General features: G+C 41.8%; 1 protein-coding gene across 1 annotated transcript in view; it reads right to left on the bottom strand.

Moving 5' to 3' along the window:
* The window catches only part of PRDM6 (PR/SET domain 6), a 208,814-nt gene that overhangs the window by 56,795 nt on the left and 133,386 nt on the right, over positions 1-18,633 (bottom strand). Inside the window, exons 4-5 of the mRNA XM_068271662.1 lie at positions 16,041-16,168; positions 2,207-2,331 (exon numbers count right to left, since the gene is read on the bottom strand). Of these exons, the coding sequence (XP_068127763.1) occupies positions 2,207-2,331; positions 16,041-16,168 (253 nt within the window). The remainder of the gene's footprint in view (positions 1-2,206; positions 2,332-16,040; positions 16,169-18,633) is intronic.

Consider the following 18,633-nt stretch of genomic DNA (forward strand, 5'->3'; position numbering starts at 1 on the left):
TGTTATGTTACAACACAAGTGGGCATATACACACACACACACACACACACACACACACACACACACACACACACACACACACACACACACACACACACACACTTCACCTTAATAGCATAAAATACATGGATAACAAACCCAATAGCCTAAAGTTTACCCAAGGTGACATGATGAGATAAACATGTGTATGTACAGTGCAAAACATATTAACCTCTTGAGGACCAGAGGTTTATACCCCCCTAGTGACCAGGCCATTTTTTTACAATTTGGCACTCCGCAATTTTAACAGTTCATTATGGATTGGTCATACAACATAGCATTCAAATGAATTTTACCTCCTTTTCTTTTCACAAATAGAGCTTTCTTTTGCTGGTATTTGATTGCTGCTACTTTTAGTTTTTTTGTTAATTAATAAAAAAAAAGCAAAATATGATAAGATATTTACACTACTATATACATACATAGACATATGCCTATGGTAGGTATTAGATTTGGAGCCCATCAGAGGCACAGTTATTGACAAGACAATATATTCTGTACAGCGCTGCGCAAGATGACATATATATATATATATATATATATATATATATATATATGTTATTTTATGTATGCATTTTAAAAAAAACTGCTTGCCAGCAATGATTGCTGACTGGCAGGCTAATCTCTGGGACCCGCTGTGTGCAGTGGTAGGAGCTCGCGATTGTACGATCGCAAGCTTCCATTAAATCTTGCTGCTCACGAGATGATACCATATGGCATCACTGAGACCTAAGAGAGTCACTCTCCCACCGCCATCCTGCATTAGGAGGTCGGGAGGTGGTTAATGACCGGGCTGTTTTTCTTTTTTTAACTTTTCTGCCTAAAAGAGTTAATTTTCAGGCATGCAAATGACAGCTTCTTTCTTTCCGATATCTGGTCGAGAATATAGTAAACTGTCATAAAAGTTTCCCTGGCAGAATACAACTTCTGAGGGCAGGGGAGAGATAGAAAAGTTCAATAGTTCATGTATTTTAACCCTGGGATACTTATTGGGCTGCCATTGAGCAGAGACAATAAAACATTCAATCTTCTTTGTAAATGTGTAAATATAAAATAAAACCATGGGATATCTAAAAAAATAAAATCATTTTTAGGAGTAGGAGGACAGATCCAATTGTTTATCTCATCAGTTTATTTTCACCTCAGGTTCACTTTAAAGCCCCCTCTTCACCATTTAATTCCAGGCACCATCGATCTAATTAGATTGGATCGAATTCAATTAACCTCTTGAGGACTGCAGGGCTAAACCCCGCTAGTGACCAGGCAATTTTTAGTTTAAAAGGCCACTGCAGCTTTAAGGCCAAGCTGCAGGGCCGCACAACATTGCACACGAGTGATTCCCCCCCCCCTTTTCTCCCCACCAACAGAGCTCTCTCTTGGTGGGGTCTGATCGCTCCCCCCATGTTTATTTTTTTTTTAATAAATATTTGTGTTGCCGTTTTTAAAAAAAAAAAAACCCTCTTCCTTTAAATCCCTTCCCTCCCTCACTCCCTCCCCACAGCCGGCCAATTACGGCGATCGGCTGTCATAGGCTTCTGCCTATGAGAGCCGATCGCTCTCTTGTCCCCCAGGGGGACAGCCGTGCCACACGGCTGTCCCCAGTGCAGCGCTGCTGGTGATCGCAGCGCTGCACAGAGTAAATAGACGGCGATCACGCCGTCTAACAGTCTCCCGAGCGGCAATAGCCGCTCGGAGACTGAAGGCGGGGCGGAGCTCCGCCCCCCAAGCAGGAGATGCGCGCGCAGCCTGCGTGCGATCTCCTGCAAAACAGAGCCCCAGGACTTTACTCCAATTGGCGTTAGGCGGTCCTGGGGCTGCCGGCGTGACGCGGTCGGCAAGAGGTTAAATCGGTTAAATCCAACATGTCCGATCAGGATTTGATCGATCGTGTGATCGATTTTGGCTAGTTTTCAATGCAAATTGATCACACCATCGATCGAATCCTGATCGGACATGTCGGATTTAATTGATCTAATCAAATTTGATCCAATCGAATTCTATCGATCGCGCCTGGAATTGATTGGTGTAGCGGGGGCTTCATATTGATCTGGTGACGTGCACCTGTCCTCTTTCATATGGGTTAAGCTATAACTATACTTAAAAGATCAGCTTGCCCCTTCTCAGGTCAAAGACAGACATGATGATATAAGTGATGCCAGCTCCTTACAGTTTTCATCTTGAGCAATGCATTGTAATGGAATCCCAAAGAACGACGTGTAGCTGTCATTGTACCACACCAGCAGTTCTGTGCCCCGGGGAATGTCAATACAAGCTCTGTAGAATATGCTGGATCTGGTAAGAGAACAGAAAATCAATCATAGTTGAACTATTTACTCTTGACATTCTCATTTATCACAATAAAAAATAAATGTCTTTCCTAGAGACACATACTAAAAGGAACACAAAGATAATTTTTATTGTAAAACTGCCTGGGTACACAGAATATTGAGAACAGTTTCTATGGGGCACACAGTGATAATCAAGTGATCGGATCTGCGTAAAATAGGATGAAATTCATTAGGAATATGGATTTTACTGTGGAATTCACATGGTTAGAATATACAAAGAAATTCCTCTGAAATGTCATGATTTTGGCAATCTGTAGAAAAGGAGGGAGGGATGGGGCAACAGGAGACTGTGATGTTTATTTTGGTTGGGTATACATTTTAACACCTCCCATAAGAAAAAGGGACATTTAAAAACAAGCCCCTGGCACACCTCTAGCCACGCCTCCAGCACACCCCTAGTCACACATTAAACAAACAATTCATCTGCAAAAGACAAGCAAATGACGCAGCTTTATATATCATACCACACTGGCCCTTCCTATCACCATTAGTTTCCATTAATTTTAACATTTGAAAATAAGAAATATATTGATTCAAATGATGGGAATAAAGTGTAGAGTCAATTAAGCACATTTTTCAGGGGAAAACTATAGGATTTTCACTCTAGAATGAAGCCATGTAAATGATTTCTTTATACCTCTGCAATCTATCTGACCATTCAGAACCATTGGTGCACAGCCCCAGCACCTCAATTAACATTTTCTGATCCTTAAACAAGGCAAACTTACAAATACAAATCTCCGAAATGCCCCTTTTTCAGAGGGACAGTCCCTTTTTGGAAACCAAATACAACTGACCCTATTTCTTCTTCATTTTTTCCTCTTTCAGGAGTCAGGACTCATGTACAGATCTATTGAATTATATGTATTTTTTGGGACATTTACAGGGGCTGCCACATTTCCACTTCCTGTGCTCTTGCCATGTAAAAGGAAGTAGAAAATGAAGAGATGTGCAAGATTTATGGGAATAACCTCAAATGACACTTGTGAGACATAAAAAAGCTGACTATTTTGATAAAAAATAAATGTTGAGTAACATAAAATAGGGTAAGGGCCAGTTCACAAGGGAGTCTGCGGGACAGGCTTGCTGCGCCTTGTTTAGGTGATGCTATATGCTTTTCTGCTCCAAGCAAAAAAGTATTCGCATTGGTTTCGTCATCGTGTTTTATTTTAACCTCTGACACAAAGCGCCGAACATAGCCGGTTCTAGATTGAGAATGGACATCGCTTGATTACATTTGAGCTGCAAATGCTGCATCTAGGCGGTCATGCGAACCGGCCTTAATACATGGGATACAGCAGGAGGTTTGTTTTTTTTTCCAAACTGAAATAAAAACTTTAGAATTATGCTGTCTAAAAAATGACATTTATTATGAACAAATAAAACGGAGCTGAAAATATAGTCTTCAAATGTTATTAAAAAATAGAAATTCTGCAAACCACTTAATATTCAACTTTCCTTAAATAATTGTGTGTAAGAGGACAATTTGTCTGCAGCGTAGCAGTGTGGACATAGGGGACTCCTTCTCTGCATTTTTCACTGGTTTGAGATATGCAGTTGTCAACATATTTTGTCACCACAAACTGCCTCTTGGCAACGGGATCATAAAGATCAATAGAAAAGTGCAGATTCTCAATATTTTACTCGCAGCTGCAAAACTTCCATTTATCTTGTTACTCCCTCTGTTTACAGCCATCTTGTCTCACGAGGGCACTGCTGGCTAAGCAGAACAAATTTCTAACACTTTCTATGAATATCTGACAGAAACTCCTGGCTTGGCCTGTTTTTGTTTTCCTTCTACAAACTTCCACCTCTTTGACTGCTGCCGCAATGAAATGCCTCGCCGTGGATTACAAAAGGAAAAAAAAATCAATAGTAAGTTCTGAAAGTTGAGAAAAATCAAGTCTACTTTGTAGTCCACTGATGCAAACATTTCATCTTTCACTTTAGCTTTCTCTAACATAAACAAAGCGGAGTAGAAAATGAATGTACTAAAAACCAAATGACATAGTTTGCTGCTGAAAAAGCAAAACTGTTTTCAAGCAATGGGTGGTCTCGGAGGGTAGGGGTAAGACGAAAAATAGTGTAAGCATACACCATCTCTTCCAAGCAGATAATGCATCCAAAACTCGCACAACTCTCTGCATGGTGAAGCACATCAAAGGGATTTTTCTCATTTCGGATAATATTTCCTTTGCTGACATGTATTTAGTATTGTGGTTGGATGACTCATAAAGATAGCTTCATGGCGTCCTAACGCTGTTGAAGTAGAACACATGCCAACGGACATTATTGTCAGCCTCAAAATAAAAACAAAACGTTCAAGCGAGGGTCAATCAATCACGCAGCTCTTTGAAGAAAATTCCATTTAGATATTAGACATCATAACACAGGGAATTCAAACCAGCTGACTTTTTGTGAAAAGGACAACTTTGGACAATACAAAAATAGTCCCATGCTTTAAGTGTTCGCTAGCCCGAGCTTTCTACTCTTTGGTGACTGTAGAGAGTTTATTTAATTTTCATGGTTCATTGAACTGAAAGCTGAAACATCTGAGACTCTGTTATACACAGTTGTTAACATCTCATCAGGATTTCAAAACTGCTGTAAAAATGTCTGATCCATGCAAATGGTTTTATTTTTGTTGTGCCTTTTTGATGGTTTGTTTTGCCTTTTTAAGTATCTTTCATCATTTTCATTATTCTATTGCCTATATAAATGATACATGTTAGTCTTGTTAGGAACATCTGTTGTGTAAATTACAATACATTGTTAATATTACCTCCACGTTTACCTATTATCCATTTAGATTTAGCCAAGGAAACCATTTTTATGGGTTTTCTTCCATGATACTACCAGGCTGCGCAAGAAAATTGACATCTTTCAATGCCCTTTTAATCTGATACTGTCTACTGAAAATACTGTTCCTTGGCCCAGCTTAAAGGACCCCTATCGCGAAAAAAGTAGGCAGTTAAAAAATGTGACAGATGACAGGTTTTGGGCCAATCCATCTTTTTAAGGGGGATTCTTAGGGCTTCCTTTGTTTTTAACAGCATTTCCTGAACAGCAGTTTAATTGCCAAAATAGCAAGATACCAGCCGGCCTCCCTACTCACTTGCACACTATTATGTCAGTTAGATTTTGCAACTGTTGTTCAGGAAATGCTGTTGAAAACAAGGAAAGCCCTGAGAATCCCCCTTAAAAAGATGGACTGGCCCAAAACCTGTCATCTGTCACATTTTTTAACTGCCTACGTTTTTCGCGATAGTGGTCCTTTAACCACCCTGGCGTTCTATTAAGATCACCAGGGCGGCTGCGGGAGGTTTTTTTTCAATTAAAAAAAAACTATTTCATGCAGCCAACTGAAAGTTGGCTGCATGAAAGCCCACTAGAGGGCGCTCCCGACGCATTCTTCTGATTGCCTCCGGCAATCAGAAGTAACAAGGAAGGCTGCAATGAGCAGCCTTCCTTGTTTGGCTTTCCTCGTCGCCATGGCGACGAGTGGAGTGACGTCATGGACGTCAGCCGCCTCCGATCCAGTTCTTAGCGCTGGCCGGAACTATTTGTTCCGGCTGCGCAGGGCTCGGGCGGCTGGGGGGACCCTCTTTCGCCGCTGCATGCCGTGGATCGCCGCTCTGCGGCGGCGATCAGGTAGCACAAGCGGCTGGCAAAGTGCCGGCCGCGTGTGCTGCTTTTTATTTGATCAAAATCGGCCCAGCAGGGCCTGAGCGGCACCCTCCGGCGGTAATGGACGAGCTGAGTTCGTCCATACCGCTAAGATGGTTAAACACTTTTATGTTCATTAGAAAGCTATATCGGTAGTTGCACTGAATTACTACATTTGCCAATTTCTCATTTCCTTTTGTTAAAGGACACCTGAAGTGAAAAGGCTTCCATATTTATTACCTTTCAAACAATCCCAGTTGCCTGGCAGCCCTGATGGTCTCTTTAGCTGCCGTTGTGACCAAATCACGCCCCTGAAACAAGTATGCAGCTAATCTAGTCACACTTCAGTCAGAACACCTGATCTGCATGCTTGTGCAGGGTCTATGCTAAAAGTGTTAGAGGTAGAAGATCTGTAGGACAGCCAGACAATTTGCTTTGTTTAATAGGAAATCAATATGGCACTTCAGGAGACCGTCTTGCATTCTGCAAATTTTAATTTTGTTAGTAATACATTCCCTCATGATTATGAATGGCCTTTGATAACTTCCTGTCAAAGCAATATCCTGTATAGACAAATAAAAAGAAGGTTGCAGGGCCTGGATATAGTGTCTGCCTGGAGCAAAGGATTGCTCTGAGATCTTGCAAGCCCAAAACTACATGCAGCACACAAAGTGACTATAGAGCATTTAAAATATCTGTACACATGTGTTATGAAATTATAATTGGGTGTTTACAAACGACTGCACATAACAGCCCTCCCCCTTTCACTGACCATAGACCCACCCACACATGTGCCCTAAGATACCACTGCCGCTAAAATACCACTGAATCTAAGTTAACAAGGTGGATAGGTCAGTGTACATTTGGATGCAGTGCTAGTAGCTTGAAGATGTATGCTTCAAATTGGTTAGATAGTTGGGAATTGGTTCAAGTTTCAGATTCCAATGCTGTTTTGTTGCAAGTTTTGCCATGTTACACCCCCACACACCCCTACCCCTAACCCCATCTCCAACCTCACACCTTAAATCTTAACCCTAACCTCCTTTCTTATTGACAACCTGCTCCTTGATGCCTAACCTCAAGCTTTTCTTCGAATGATACAAAGAGAAATGACATAGAGAGCCCAATATAGTATAATATGTACCGGTAAATGGAAAATGTTTAAAGAGTATCAAAGTTATATTCACAAACCAGGGTTACCTCCTAGGCAACCACTGTATAGACAGGTGGGGAGATAAGACCTGTCCCCACTCAGGATTAAGAAGTTGCTCTCTGTAGATAGGAAAAAGGGGGGTATACCCCTCTACCAGGGGTGGATACAAGTATTCAACATTGTATACAGAGGTGCCAAAGGTATAAAATCAGCTAAAATAGTTACAAATGCTTGGAAAGCAGTGGTGGACTTACCTCCTATAAGCAGACACAAAAACTGTCAATTTCAACAAATATAAATGTATCGGTATACTCCACAAAGTGCTGCAACATGTTTCACAGGTATAGTCCTGCTTCTTCAGGCAATAAAAAGGTAGGGAGCATACAACATTTGTATGTCAGGGATGCAACAGGCACCTCTTCTAATGATAATTTCCTTACTGATACCTCTCCTTAACCACCCACTTCATGATAACCGGCTTCACGCTAAAAACACGCTTTCTTGGTGCCTAATCTCACGTTTCCACTAACATAAAACCCACTGCTTAGACATAACATTATAACCTTAGAACGCTAACTAAGGTAAGACTTCCCTATTCCCTAACCCGTCTAATAGAAAAACAAAAGTTTGCTTTCTTAAAACAGAAAGAATTTGCGATAATTCAGGTTGGAGTGAGCTTGAGATGTCTCCCAGAGCATCACTGCTAAATATATGCAAATTAACCATTGTACCCTTAGAAGCTAAACACACCTCCAGAACCGCTGGAATGCAATGATGTGTCAGCTTGTTAATTTGTACAGAGCCATAATAATCCAACATGCATACAGACTGTTTCGGATTGTTTGATCCTCATCAGTGCAAGGCATGGATTAATTTGAATCGATGCAGTAGGGCTTGTAACACCGAGAGGTACAGACTAACCAGCAAGCAAGCTCATGGTGACTCAGATCTCATTGGAGTGTGTAAGGGACTACAATGGTCCTAAAAGCCCCCTTACTAAGATGTTAAGAAAAACAAAAGTTTGCTTTCTTAAAACAGAAAGAATTTGCGATAATTCAGGTTGGAGTGAGCTTGAGATGTCTCCCAGAGCATCACTGCTGAAAGTATGCATTCCAGCGGTTCTGGAGGTGTGTTTAGCTTCTAAGGGTACAATGGTTAATTTGCATACTTTCAGCAGTGATGCTCTGGGAGACATCTCAAGCTCTCTCCAACCAGAATTATTGCAAATTCTTTCTGTTTTAAGAAAGCAAACTTTTGTTTTTCTTAACATCTTAGTAAGGGGGCTTTTAGGACCATTGTAGTCCCTTACACACTCCAATGAGTTCTGGGTCACCATGAGCTTGCTGGTTAGTCTGTACCTCTCGGTGTTACAAGCCCTACTGCATAGAGCCAAATTAATCCATGCCATGCACTGATGAGGATCAAACAATCCAAAACAGTCTGTATGCATGTTGGATTATTATGGCTCTGTACAAATTAACAAGCTGACACATCATTGCATTCCAGCGGTTCTGGAGGTGTGTTTAGCTTCTAAGGGTACAAAGGTTAATTTGCATATATTTAGCAGTGATGCTCTGGGAGACATCTCAAGCTCACTCCAACCTGAATTATCGCAAATTCTTTCTGTTTTAAGAAAGCAAACTTTTGTTTTTCTTAACATCTTAGTAAGGGGGCTTTAAGGACCATTGTAGTCCCTTAAGGTCCATACTCACGGGGGACGACCGTCGCCGCAACCGCGTGGCACACGCATGTTGCGGCGACAGTTCGCCCATGTGTATGACGCGCGCGCCCCGAACCGTCGCCCGTCGGAGCTGTCGCCAGGCGATTGACATGTTCAATCGCCGGCTACAGCCGTCGCCGCAACCTCGCCGGAACTGTCGCTAGTTCCGCATGTGTATGCGGGCTAGCGACAGCTACCCACACACAGCACACGGAGCTTCCGGTGGGGGGGAGGAACCTCGGCGACAGCTTCCGCCGTATCGCTAATCCCTCTGCTGCCGTGTGGATGCAGAGGGACTTGGCGACGAGCTGTCGCCGTACTGTCGCCGAACTGTCGCGCACACGCTCCCGTGTGCAGCGACAGCTACAATTGTCCCCCCGTGAGCACTTAGCTTTACACACTCCAATGAGTTCTGGGTCACCATGAGCTCGCTGGTTAGTCTGTACCTTCTGATAGACATCTAATCCTGCCTTTACTTGTGGTCACCTGACCCAAAACAATTCTCATCTATTGTCATATTAGTAGAAACAGTTAAAATTCACTTCCCCATCTCAGAAGCTTGATCACACAGCTGAAGTATTTTCAGCAGCTGCATGGCAGAGGAGGATGCCACATACCCACTACTTATGGAAACATGCTACACAGAGTGGATGTCACTGCTTACATTCTCATATCTTATTCTTTAGAAGATGTGTCTAAAGCTTCGTAACAGAGGGAAACAGAGTAAACTGCTTTTTATCAACTTTCAGAATGTATCATTGATTCTGAAAAATCTGTGAGAAGAAAGTTTTCATTGCATCAGCTGAGAGGGGGAAGTTTATGGAGGAGAAAACAAAACAAGTTAAAAACAAGCCAAGCTGAGAGTTCCTGTCAGACATTCATAAGCATGGTGGAAAATGGACTTGCACAGCCAAAAGTGCCCTTATGAAAGTGAATGGCAACAAACTGAGGGAAAACATGGGCCTGCATTCAACAGTTATGTGCTAACAGCCAAATTCACAAAACTAACAATAAATTCTTCTCTGCATGTTAATTCACTTGTAAATATCAAACCTACTAAAAAGATTTCTTGTAGGTTTTTTAAAGGATTTGTAAGTAAGAGAGCCAAGAAAACAGAAATAATAATTGCTACTATTAGGCTTCTTTCACAGTGGGATGTTGCGTTTGATGCAGCGTTAAAGTCGCACAAAGTGCCCCTAATGTAGCGCATGTAGGTTATGAAATTGGACGTTATTTTGCACTGCGTTATGTGTCTCTTGGTGCGCCATTTTTGTTGCATACTGATACAACGAAAACGGCGCATGCATTACATTTAGAAAAAAAAAACATTACTGAGCATGTGCAACACACACAACGCAGCAGATTCATTGCTAAACGCACAGCATGCAGCACTTTCTAAATATTGCTACATGTTACACACAACGCAACGTGTGCACTGTGAATGTCGCACAGACTTTGTATTGCTGTGCGTTAGTCTGCGTTATAATTTTTTATAACGTGCGACTTTAACGTCCCACTGTGAAAGAGGCTTTATTATTGTTGTTATTCATTTATATAGTTTTGACATTTTTGGCAGCACTATTATAAAGTATTTCATTAATTCATGTCAATAACAATCCCTTTGGGGGAATCACAATCTAATGTTTGTACCACACTATAAGGCCAATTTGTGAGACCAAGTAACCTACCAGTGTGTTTTCAGGATCATTATTCCCCAAGCATTTGTACGCTTGTTACAAAAAAGGGTCCAGGTGAAAATGAAGAGGGCTGAATTGTTTTGGAATTGTGCAAACAAAGTTCTATGCACTAAAGAAAACTGTTCCATACACTGAGATCCTGGACAGGGAAATGATTGCTGAAGGATGTGTCTACTTAAAGAGAAACTCCAACCTAGAATTGAACTTTATCCCAATCAGTAGCTGATACCCCCTTTTACATGAGAAATATGATGCTTTTCACAAACAGACCATCAGGGGGCGCTGTATGACTGCTTTTGTGCTGAAACCCCTCCCACAAGAAGCTCTAAGTACCATGGTACTCTGGGCAAACTGCCACAATGTAACAATGTTCACAGACAGGAATGAGCTGTTTACAGCTGTCTCTAACAGCCAAAACAGCTAGGAGCAGCTACATAACCTGCCCACAGTAAAAATGTCACCATGTAATAAATGTCAGAATGTAAATCGGGGAGAGGAAAGATTTTACAATGAGCAAACACTGACTAAATCATTTATACATAATTATTGTAAAAATTAAGCACTTTTTTTTACTACATTATTTTCACTGGAGTTACTCTTTAAGATTCTGATATTGTGTAAAGAAAGGAGGTGATGTGAGGAAAGTGTGTTTTGGAAAACATAGCCTTCATAACCTATAAGTACAAATACAAGAAAATATATTTTCATGCTATGCAGTGTTCTTATGAAACGTCATAGCCCTTATGCAAATTACTTTTCCTCCTGAGTTTTCTCCTAGGTGATATTTTCAAATGCCCTTTAAACCACCAGCAAGCTAAAAAATACTTTTGATAGTACTTTTTCACCAACATTTTGGTACATTTTCAATTGTAAAATGCTTAAAGGGAACCTAAACTGAGAAGAATATGGATTTTTCCTTTTGAAATAATACCAGTTGCCTGACTCTCCTGCTGATCCTGAGTCTCTAATACTTTTAGCCACAGCCCCTCAACAAGCATGCAGATCAGGTGCTCTGACTGAAGTCAGACTGGATTAGCTGCATGTTTGTTTCAGGTGTGTGATTCAGCCACTACTGCAGCCAAAGAGATCAGCAGGACTGCCAAGCAACTGGTATTGTTTAACGTGTAACTGTTGGGCATAAGGTCAAAAATCAATTCTTTATTTTTATCTGGTAAACAAGTAATAAGGATGCTAACCAGGTAATCCAAAAGTTAAAATCACTATTACTTTTCTTGTTGGTAAATGATCATACTCCAGTTTACCTGACTCTTATTTGGTACATACAAAATTTGGTACAGAAAAAGGAAGTTACAGGGCATGCTGGGTTGTCTTTTTTTGCTTCTCTATTTCCTCTCAGAATTAACTAATGCAGCCTGATTGGCTGAAGCCTCTTTGCCTCCTGTTTTCCCCTCCCACACTTTTGTTCCTCTCTGATTGGCCAATATTTCTCCTGCTGAGACAATGCACTTTCTGTAGTGAAGGGCGGGCAAATCAGGCAGCAGGAGGAGAGTAAGAGAGGAAATTACATCAGGATTGGCTTAAAAATAGCCACACTTAAAATGGGAAATGCTAAGAAGGATTTTCTCTTCTTTTAGGGCTGGTGCACACCGAGCGGCTTTTTCAGCGTTTCTGCAGCCGCTTGCGGCTGCGGATCCGCTTGGTCAATGTATCTCAATGGGGTGGTGCACACCAGAGCGGGAGGCATTTTGCAGAAACGAAAAATGCCTGGGTGAGGCATTTTTTGGATTTTGGATGCGTTTCTGCCTCAATGTTAAGTATAGGAAAAACGCAAACCGCTCTGAAAAACGCCTGTTCAGAGCGGTTTTGCCTGCGTTTTTGTTACAGAAGCTGTTCAGTAACAGCTTTACTGTAACAATATATGAAATGTACTATACTGAAATCCGCTGCAGCAATCTGCAAAACGCTAGCAAAACGCCATAGAAAAATAAAAAAAAGCGTTTCAAAATCTCCTAGCATTTTGCGGATCTGCTAGCGGGTTTTGGTGTGCACCGGGCCTTACTGTAGAAAAATCACTAAAATCAAAATGTGTACAGTGCAATACATATGTTAAGTATTTATCTACTTATATATGTGGGTTTTTTTCTGAGATAGTATGGCTGACAGCTCCTCTTTAAAAGAAAACATCCATATCCCTCTTAGTTGAGGTTCCCTTTAAAATTTATTTTTAAGAGAATATGAAAATTATATCCTAGGTGATTGCTCAGGAGAAAAAGTTAATTGCATTGGGCCATGGCCCATATGCAATTAACTTTTTCTCCTGAGTTTACTCCTAGGAGATAATTTTTCATCTTCCATTTAAAATATCTTTTCGGCACTTTGCAAAATTGCAGTATTTTCTTGCTTGCTGGTGGTGCATTTTTTTTTAACTCAGAAGAAAAAGTTAATTGCATATGGTCCCATAGCCCTTGTTCAGTTCACTTTTTCTCATCAGTTGACCTTCGCTTGAATGTTTTGTTTTTATTTTGAGACAGACAGGAGATAATTTTTCAGCTCCTGTTTAATCACAGGAGTCAAAATCCAGTTCTTGAGCGTCATATCCATGTCAGTGTTTAGGAGGATGGACTGAGAAAGGAAAAAATGTATTCTGCTTGATGAACCACAGCGTTCCTGATTCAGTCCCATCAATTCATTTAAAGTTGTGCCATAAATGTGTGAGGACCTCAAACAGCCTTGTTTCTAGGGGCGTGCGACCCTTGCGGCTGCCTTGAGCGCTGATGGGGGCAGGGGCACCGTGATGGAGGGGGGCTGTGGCCTGACTCCTCCCTCCCTTCCTCTCCCCAGGGCCGCCCTCCGTACTCCCCCCTTTATGCAGAGTAAAGCACAAGGAAGCGATGTAGAGAGCAACTCACCTCCCTGCGTTCCGATCACTGCTCATTTCCGCTGGTTTCTTCTGCATAGCCGCTGACCCTACTTCCTATTTAGCGGGAAGTAGAGTGTGTATCAGTGGCTATGCAGAACAGACCAGCGGCAAGTGAGCGGCGATCGGAACGCAGAGAGGTGAGTTGCTCTCTACATTGCTTCCCTGCGCTTTACTCTGCATAAAGGGGGGAGTACGGAGGGCGGTCCTGGAGAGAGGAAGGGAGGGAGGAGTCAGGCCACCCTCCCCATGGCTGACTCCCCCCTCCATTATGGGAGGAACCTACCTATCTAACCTATATTGCGGGCACCTACCTATCTAACCTATATTGGGGGCACCTATCTATCTCACCTGTACTGGGGGCACCTACCTAACTAACCTATACTATGGGCACTTACCTATCTAACCTATACTGGGGGCACCTATACTGGCTACCTTTATTAGGGCACCCACCTAGCTAACCTATACTGGGGGCACCTACCTATCTCACTTATACTTGGGACATCTACCTATCTAACCTATACTGGAGGCACCTAGCTATCTAACCTATACTGGGGGCTCCTACCTATCTCACTTATACTGGGGGCACCTACCTATCTAACCTATACTGAGGCTCCTACCTATCTAATCTATACTGAGGCTATCTAACCTATACTGGTAGCAACTATACTGGCTACCTATATTGGAGACACCTACCTAGCTAACCACTATTGTGGGCACTTACTTATCTACCCTATATTGGGGGCAACTATACTGGCTACCTATACTGGAAGCACCTACCTGGCTAACCTATACTGGGGGCAATTATACTGGCTACCTATACTGGGGCACCTATGCCTGGCTACCTATACTGGGGGGACCTATAGCTGGCTACCTATACTGGGTGCAACTAGACCTGGCTAACCTATACTGCGGGCACCTATACCTGGCTCCTAGGGGGTGCAATTTTGACACCCTTGCCCTTGGTGCAATTTAGCCTAGAAATTGCCCTGACCTCAACCCTTGAGGACTGGGGTCTAACATCCCTGGTTTAATATTACTTTTCAGCACTTTTCAATTAAAACATATCAAAAAGTAGGTGAAAAAGGATCGCCAAAATTGTGTTTTATTGCTTGCTGGTGGCTAAAAATGCATTTTATTGATAAGGTGTGAAAATCTCAACCAGGAGAAAAAAATTAATACAGTCTATGAGGGAGCATTAAGGGGAGCAAAACAATACCTTTTTGCAAAGTAAACTGACTGAAAATTTACTTATAAATAATTCATACCACTAAAAAGGCATCCAAAGGCATACATACGTAATCGCCGCTGGGAGACTTGGGCTCAGGATACAGCCAGTATGGCTTATCCTGCTGCTGCACTGGCAGCAGGATAAGTCCTGGCAACGTTAATTACTATTCCCCTTCTAGGTCCACATGGATAGTGGGGAATTATGTAATTTGGCTTCCAGCTATTGCTGGAGGTCGAATTACAGTGTTTTAAAATGTAACTTCTGCTCCATCTTCTGACGGCGCCAAAGTTACTCAGTGTGCGTCCAAATCTCCTGCGCTGTGATTATAGCGCTCGCATCCAAAGGCCAGTACTATAGCACTTGTATATACTGGTTTAAAAACTAGGCTACAAGGTCACAGGGCCAGAATTTTCAGGTTAAAAAAAGGCGTTTTACCACATTTGTTATATACTACATGAGGGTGGGGTGGGGAGCAGATCAGCAGAAGTATCCATGATAACCATACACACATTGTAAATGATAGTAATATTTATAGCCCAGTAGCTGTGTAAAGTCTGTCTTTACCTCATCCCACATATATGCCCTAAAACCCACATACAAACTCAGAAATCTAGCGTTAGGTCCTAGAATGACCAATCACAGAGAGCTTTGCAGATAGTAATACCTGCTAAATTTGGCTCCTCCTGCTGCTAAGTGGTGCAGCTTTATAGATGTTCTGAGCTTAGTAGGTGGCTTCTCTAGTGTCCTGAATGAGAAGCGGACGTTCATCTATGAGTCTGCATGCTCTAATAGGAGGGTGACAGGAAATTTGGGTGCCAGAGGCATGGCGGAAGTTTTGGCGCACCATAGGCACCAATGTAATTATCTGCTTTTAACAGAGGGTTAGGCACCAGTGGAGGAGTTGTTTAGGGTTAGGCATGAGTTGGGGCTTAGTTAGGGTTAGGCATCGGTGGGGGGGTCGGTTAGGGTTAGGCATCGGTGGTGGGGAGATTGGTTAGGGTTAGGCATCGGTAGAGGGAAGACTTGTCTGAAAATAGGGTTGGGTTTAACGATAGTAAATTATCAGTACAATATCAATAATGTTATCAATATTCTACTAGCGACTATTTCTGGTACCCATTTATGCCCGGTGGCTATTTTCCATGTACACAGAGAGAGGAACCACAGCATATATCAGGAAAGGATTTCTGTAGTGGTAGCTTGTACAATAATCTACTTTATCCAAGTAGAATTACTATGCAAAAAAATTAATTATTTTTTTATTCCACAAATATTTAGTCATTTATTTTAGGAGTGAGAAAACATTACCTGTATTGAACTACAGTCAGATTCTGCTCTCCGCAGTGCCTGGCGCATCGGACATACCTCATCCAGCTTGACTTACTGGGTTCTCCTCCATCAATGAAGTGCTGTAATGTCCCATCTTGGTCATATATCTGCAAAGGAAGGAGGTTACAAGTTCAGTAGGAAGAAAAAGCCATCAGTCATTCTTTACTTTGTGGCTGATGCCCCATTTATCTTTTGCAGGGATTTATTATGCCGACATTTGTCACCAGCTTATGGAATCTTGAGGGCCGCTTGACAAGAGATAGAGAAATGCACAGTGATGCACTATAAATTTACCCTGTCTTATCAATCGTTTCACGTATTAAGCATATTTACAGTAAGTCCAAGACGACTCCCTGCCTCCTACAGCCCATTTCTGGATTGTTGACCTTGTAATTAAGTGCCAGACATGAGTTTAAAATTAAAGGTCAACTTCTAAATTTATGGTGAATGCCAAAATGAATGCATTATTAGCAATAAAACGAATGAAGCAAATGGCTTTCAGAGGGTGATAATTTGCTAAAGGAGAAATGCAGTAAAGTCTCCAAACATCCAATGAGGTGCAGGGGAACTGGAAATGAAAACAACTTTTCTGCACATGAATTAAAGTTTGAAGCGAAAGCCGTGAAAACTCCTTGATTTTGTAAAATACCTCATTATATGCCATGAAGACAGCCTAAGTGCCATTATGTTAATGTGGAACTCCAGGCAAAATTATTGTTAATGTGAATGTGAATGTTATCTGTATTATAAGAAGAAACATACATTCAGGGTAGGAACACACTAGGCAGAAACGCTAGCGTTGCGGAAAACGCAGCGAAAACGCACATAATGCAAATCAGTGGGCTAGAAGAAAAATGTTTGGGTCAATGGTGACGCAGAGGTTTTTATGCATTGCGTTTATTATGCATTTTTTTAATGAAGTATTTCTGTTTCCTGATGACTTCCTAGTGATTTGCATAAAACACATTAAAAAAGCATGCAAAATGTATACAAAACGCATATGCGATTTATATATGCGAAACGCAAATGCATTAAAACGCACGCAAAACGCAAGAAAAATGCATGTGCGGAATAAAAACGCAAATGCACAGAAAACGCATGGAAAATGCACTAAAAATGCACAAACTCTTATGCAACAAAACACTACCTTTCCTTCACTGTCTAGTGTGTTCCTACCCTCAGAATTTCTACATCTCTGTAAATTGCAGAGAGTAGTGCTTGTCTTCTGGCTTTGAAGGGCATTTTCTAGTCTATTAACCTCCCTGGCGGTACGCAGTTTTAGAGGCTGCGTCCGGTGGAGGATTTTTTTAAAATTAAAGTTGCGCTATATATGTAAGCTAGCACTTTGCTAGATAATTATGTCCCCCAAGCCCCCCGGCACTACTCTGATCCCCCAATCGCCGCCGGCAATATTTACCCGTCCGCGATCCCGCGAGAGCCGCAGCTTCACGATCCAGCTTCACTCATCGCTATGGCGATGATCGGACATGACGTCATCAACGTCATGACGTCATGCGCAGTCCCGATCCTCAACATAGCGAAGCCTGGAGCTGAAGGCTGTGGCTGCGCCGTCGCAGGATCCCTGGGGGGTACATATTACGGCAGTGACCGGGGGCGATCGTTGGGGACCGGAGGCACTTGGGGGACATAATTAGCTAGCAAAGTAATAGCTGAAGAATATAGCTCAATTTTTATTCTAAAAATATCTTCCCGGGGACATGTGATCCCCTGCGGCGGCTAGCCTGACATTGTGTTGGGCTTACCGCCAGGGAGGTTGAAGCAACTTTGACTTTGCATTTAAAATTTTCCTGTTCAATTTCCCTCAGATTCGATTGATCTGCAGGGAATTGATTCCATCAAAATGTCCAATCAATCAACTTTCCATAGATTTTTAGCAAAAGTTGATCAAAATAATTGATCAGACAGCATGGAATATCCAGGTTAATTGGGGTTGGTGCAAGAACGCCAGTAGATCTGCACCCTATTATTATTATTTATTGTATTTATAAAGCGCCAACATATTACGCAGCGCGTAATAGTGTAATAGCATTGCACTGTATTGAGCAGTGCAATGCTGTAGTTTGATCAATTTTCAATAGATTTCCTACTGGAAAAGTTTGCATTTTCTCCCGGCTCATAATTCTAAGGAAAATATAATGTCGTTTTCACCATCAAAATTTTTACCTTGCAATCAAAAATGCCATTTTTGATGCAAAAATTACTTTATTATTATGAGCAACACTGGTTCCCTGTTGTATTCCATATCATGTAAAATGCGCAACATTATCTGACAGTTGCACAGACTTCTAAAAGCAGCTCCAAAGCCCAGATGTACAACAAAATGTAAATTCTCAGATCTTATCATGTACATTCCTCCTGGTCTATCTGCTACTTGTGGGACTTATGCGGCAGGTATATAATGCACTAATTGGTTATACAGGAACCTCCTGCCTTTCTGTCACGTACTAAATCTTACTTATCTTATAGTTTGTCAGAGAACATCAGTACAAAGTGTCTCAGTCAGTCAATCTGGTGGTCTCCAGCTGACACACGTAAATGTCTGGGGGATTAG

This window comes from Hyperolius riggenbachi, chromosome 1, assembly GCF_040937935.1.
Source record: "Hyperolius riggenbachi isolate aHypRig1 chromosome 1, aHypRig1.pri, whole genome shotgun sequence".
Lineage (NCBI taxonomy): Eukaryota > Metazoa > Chordata > Amphibia > Anura > Hyperoliidae > Hyperolius > Hyperolius riggenbachi.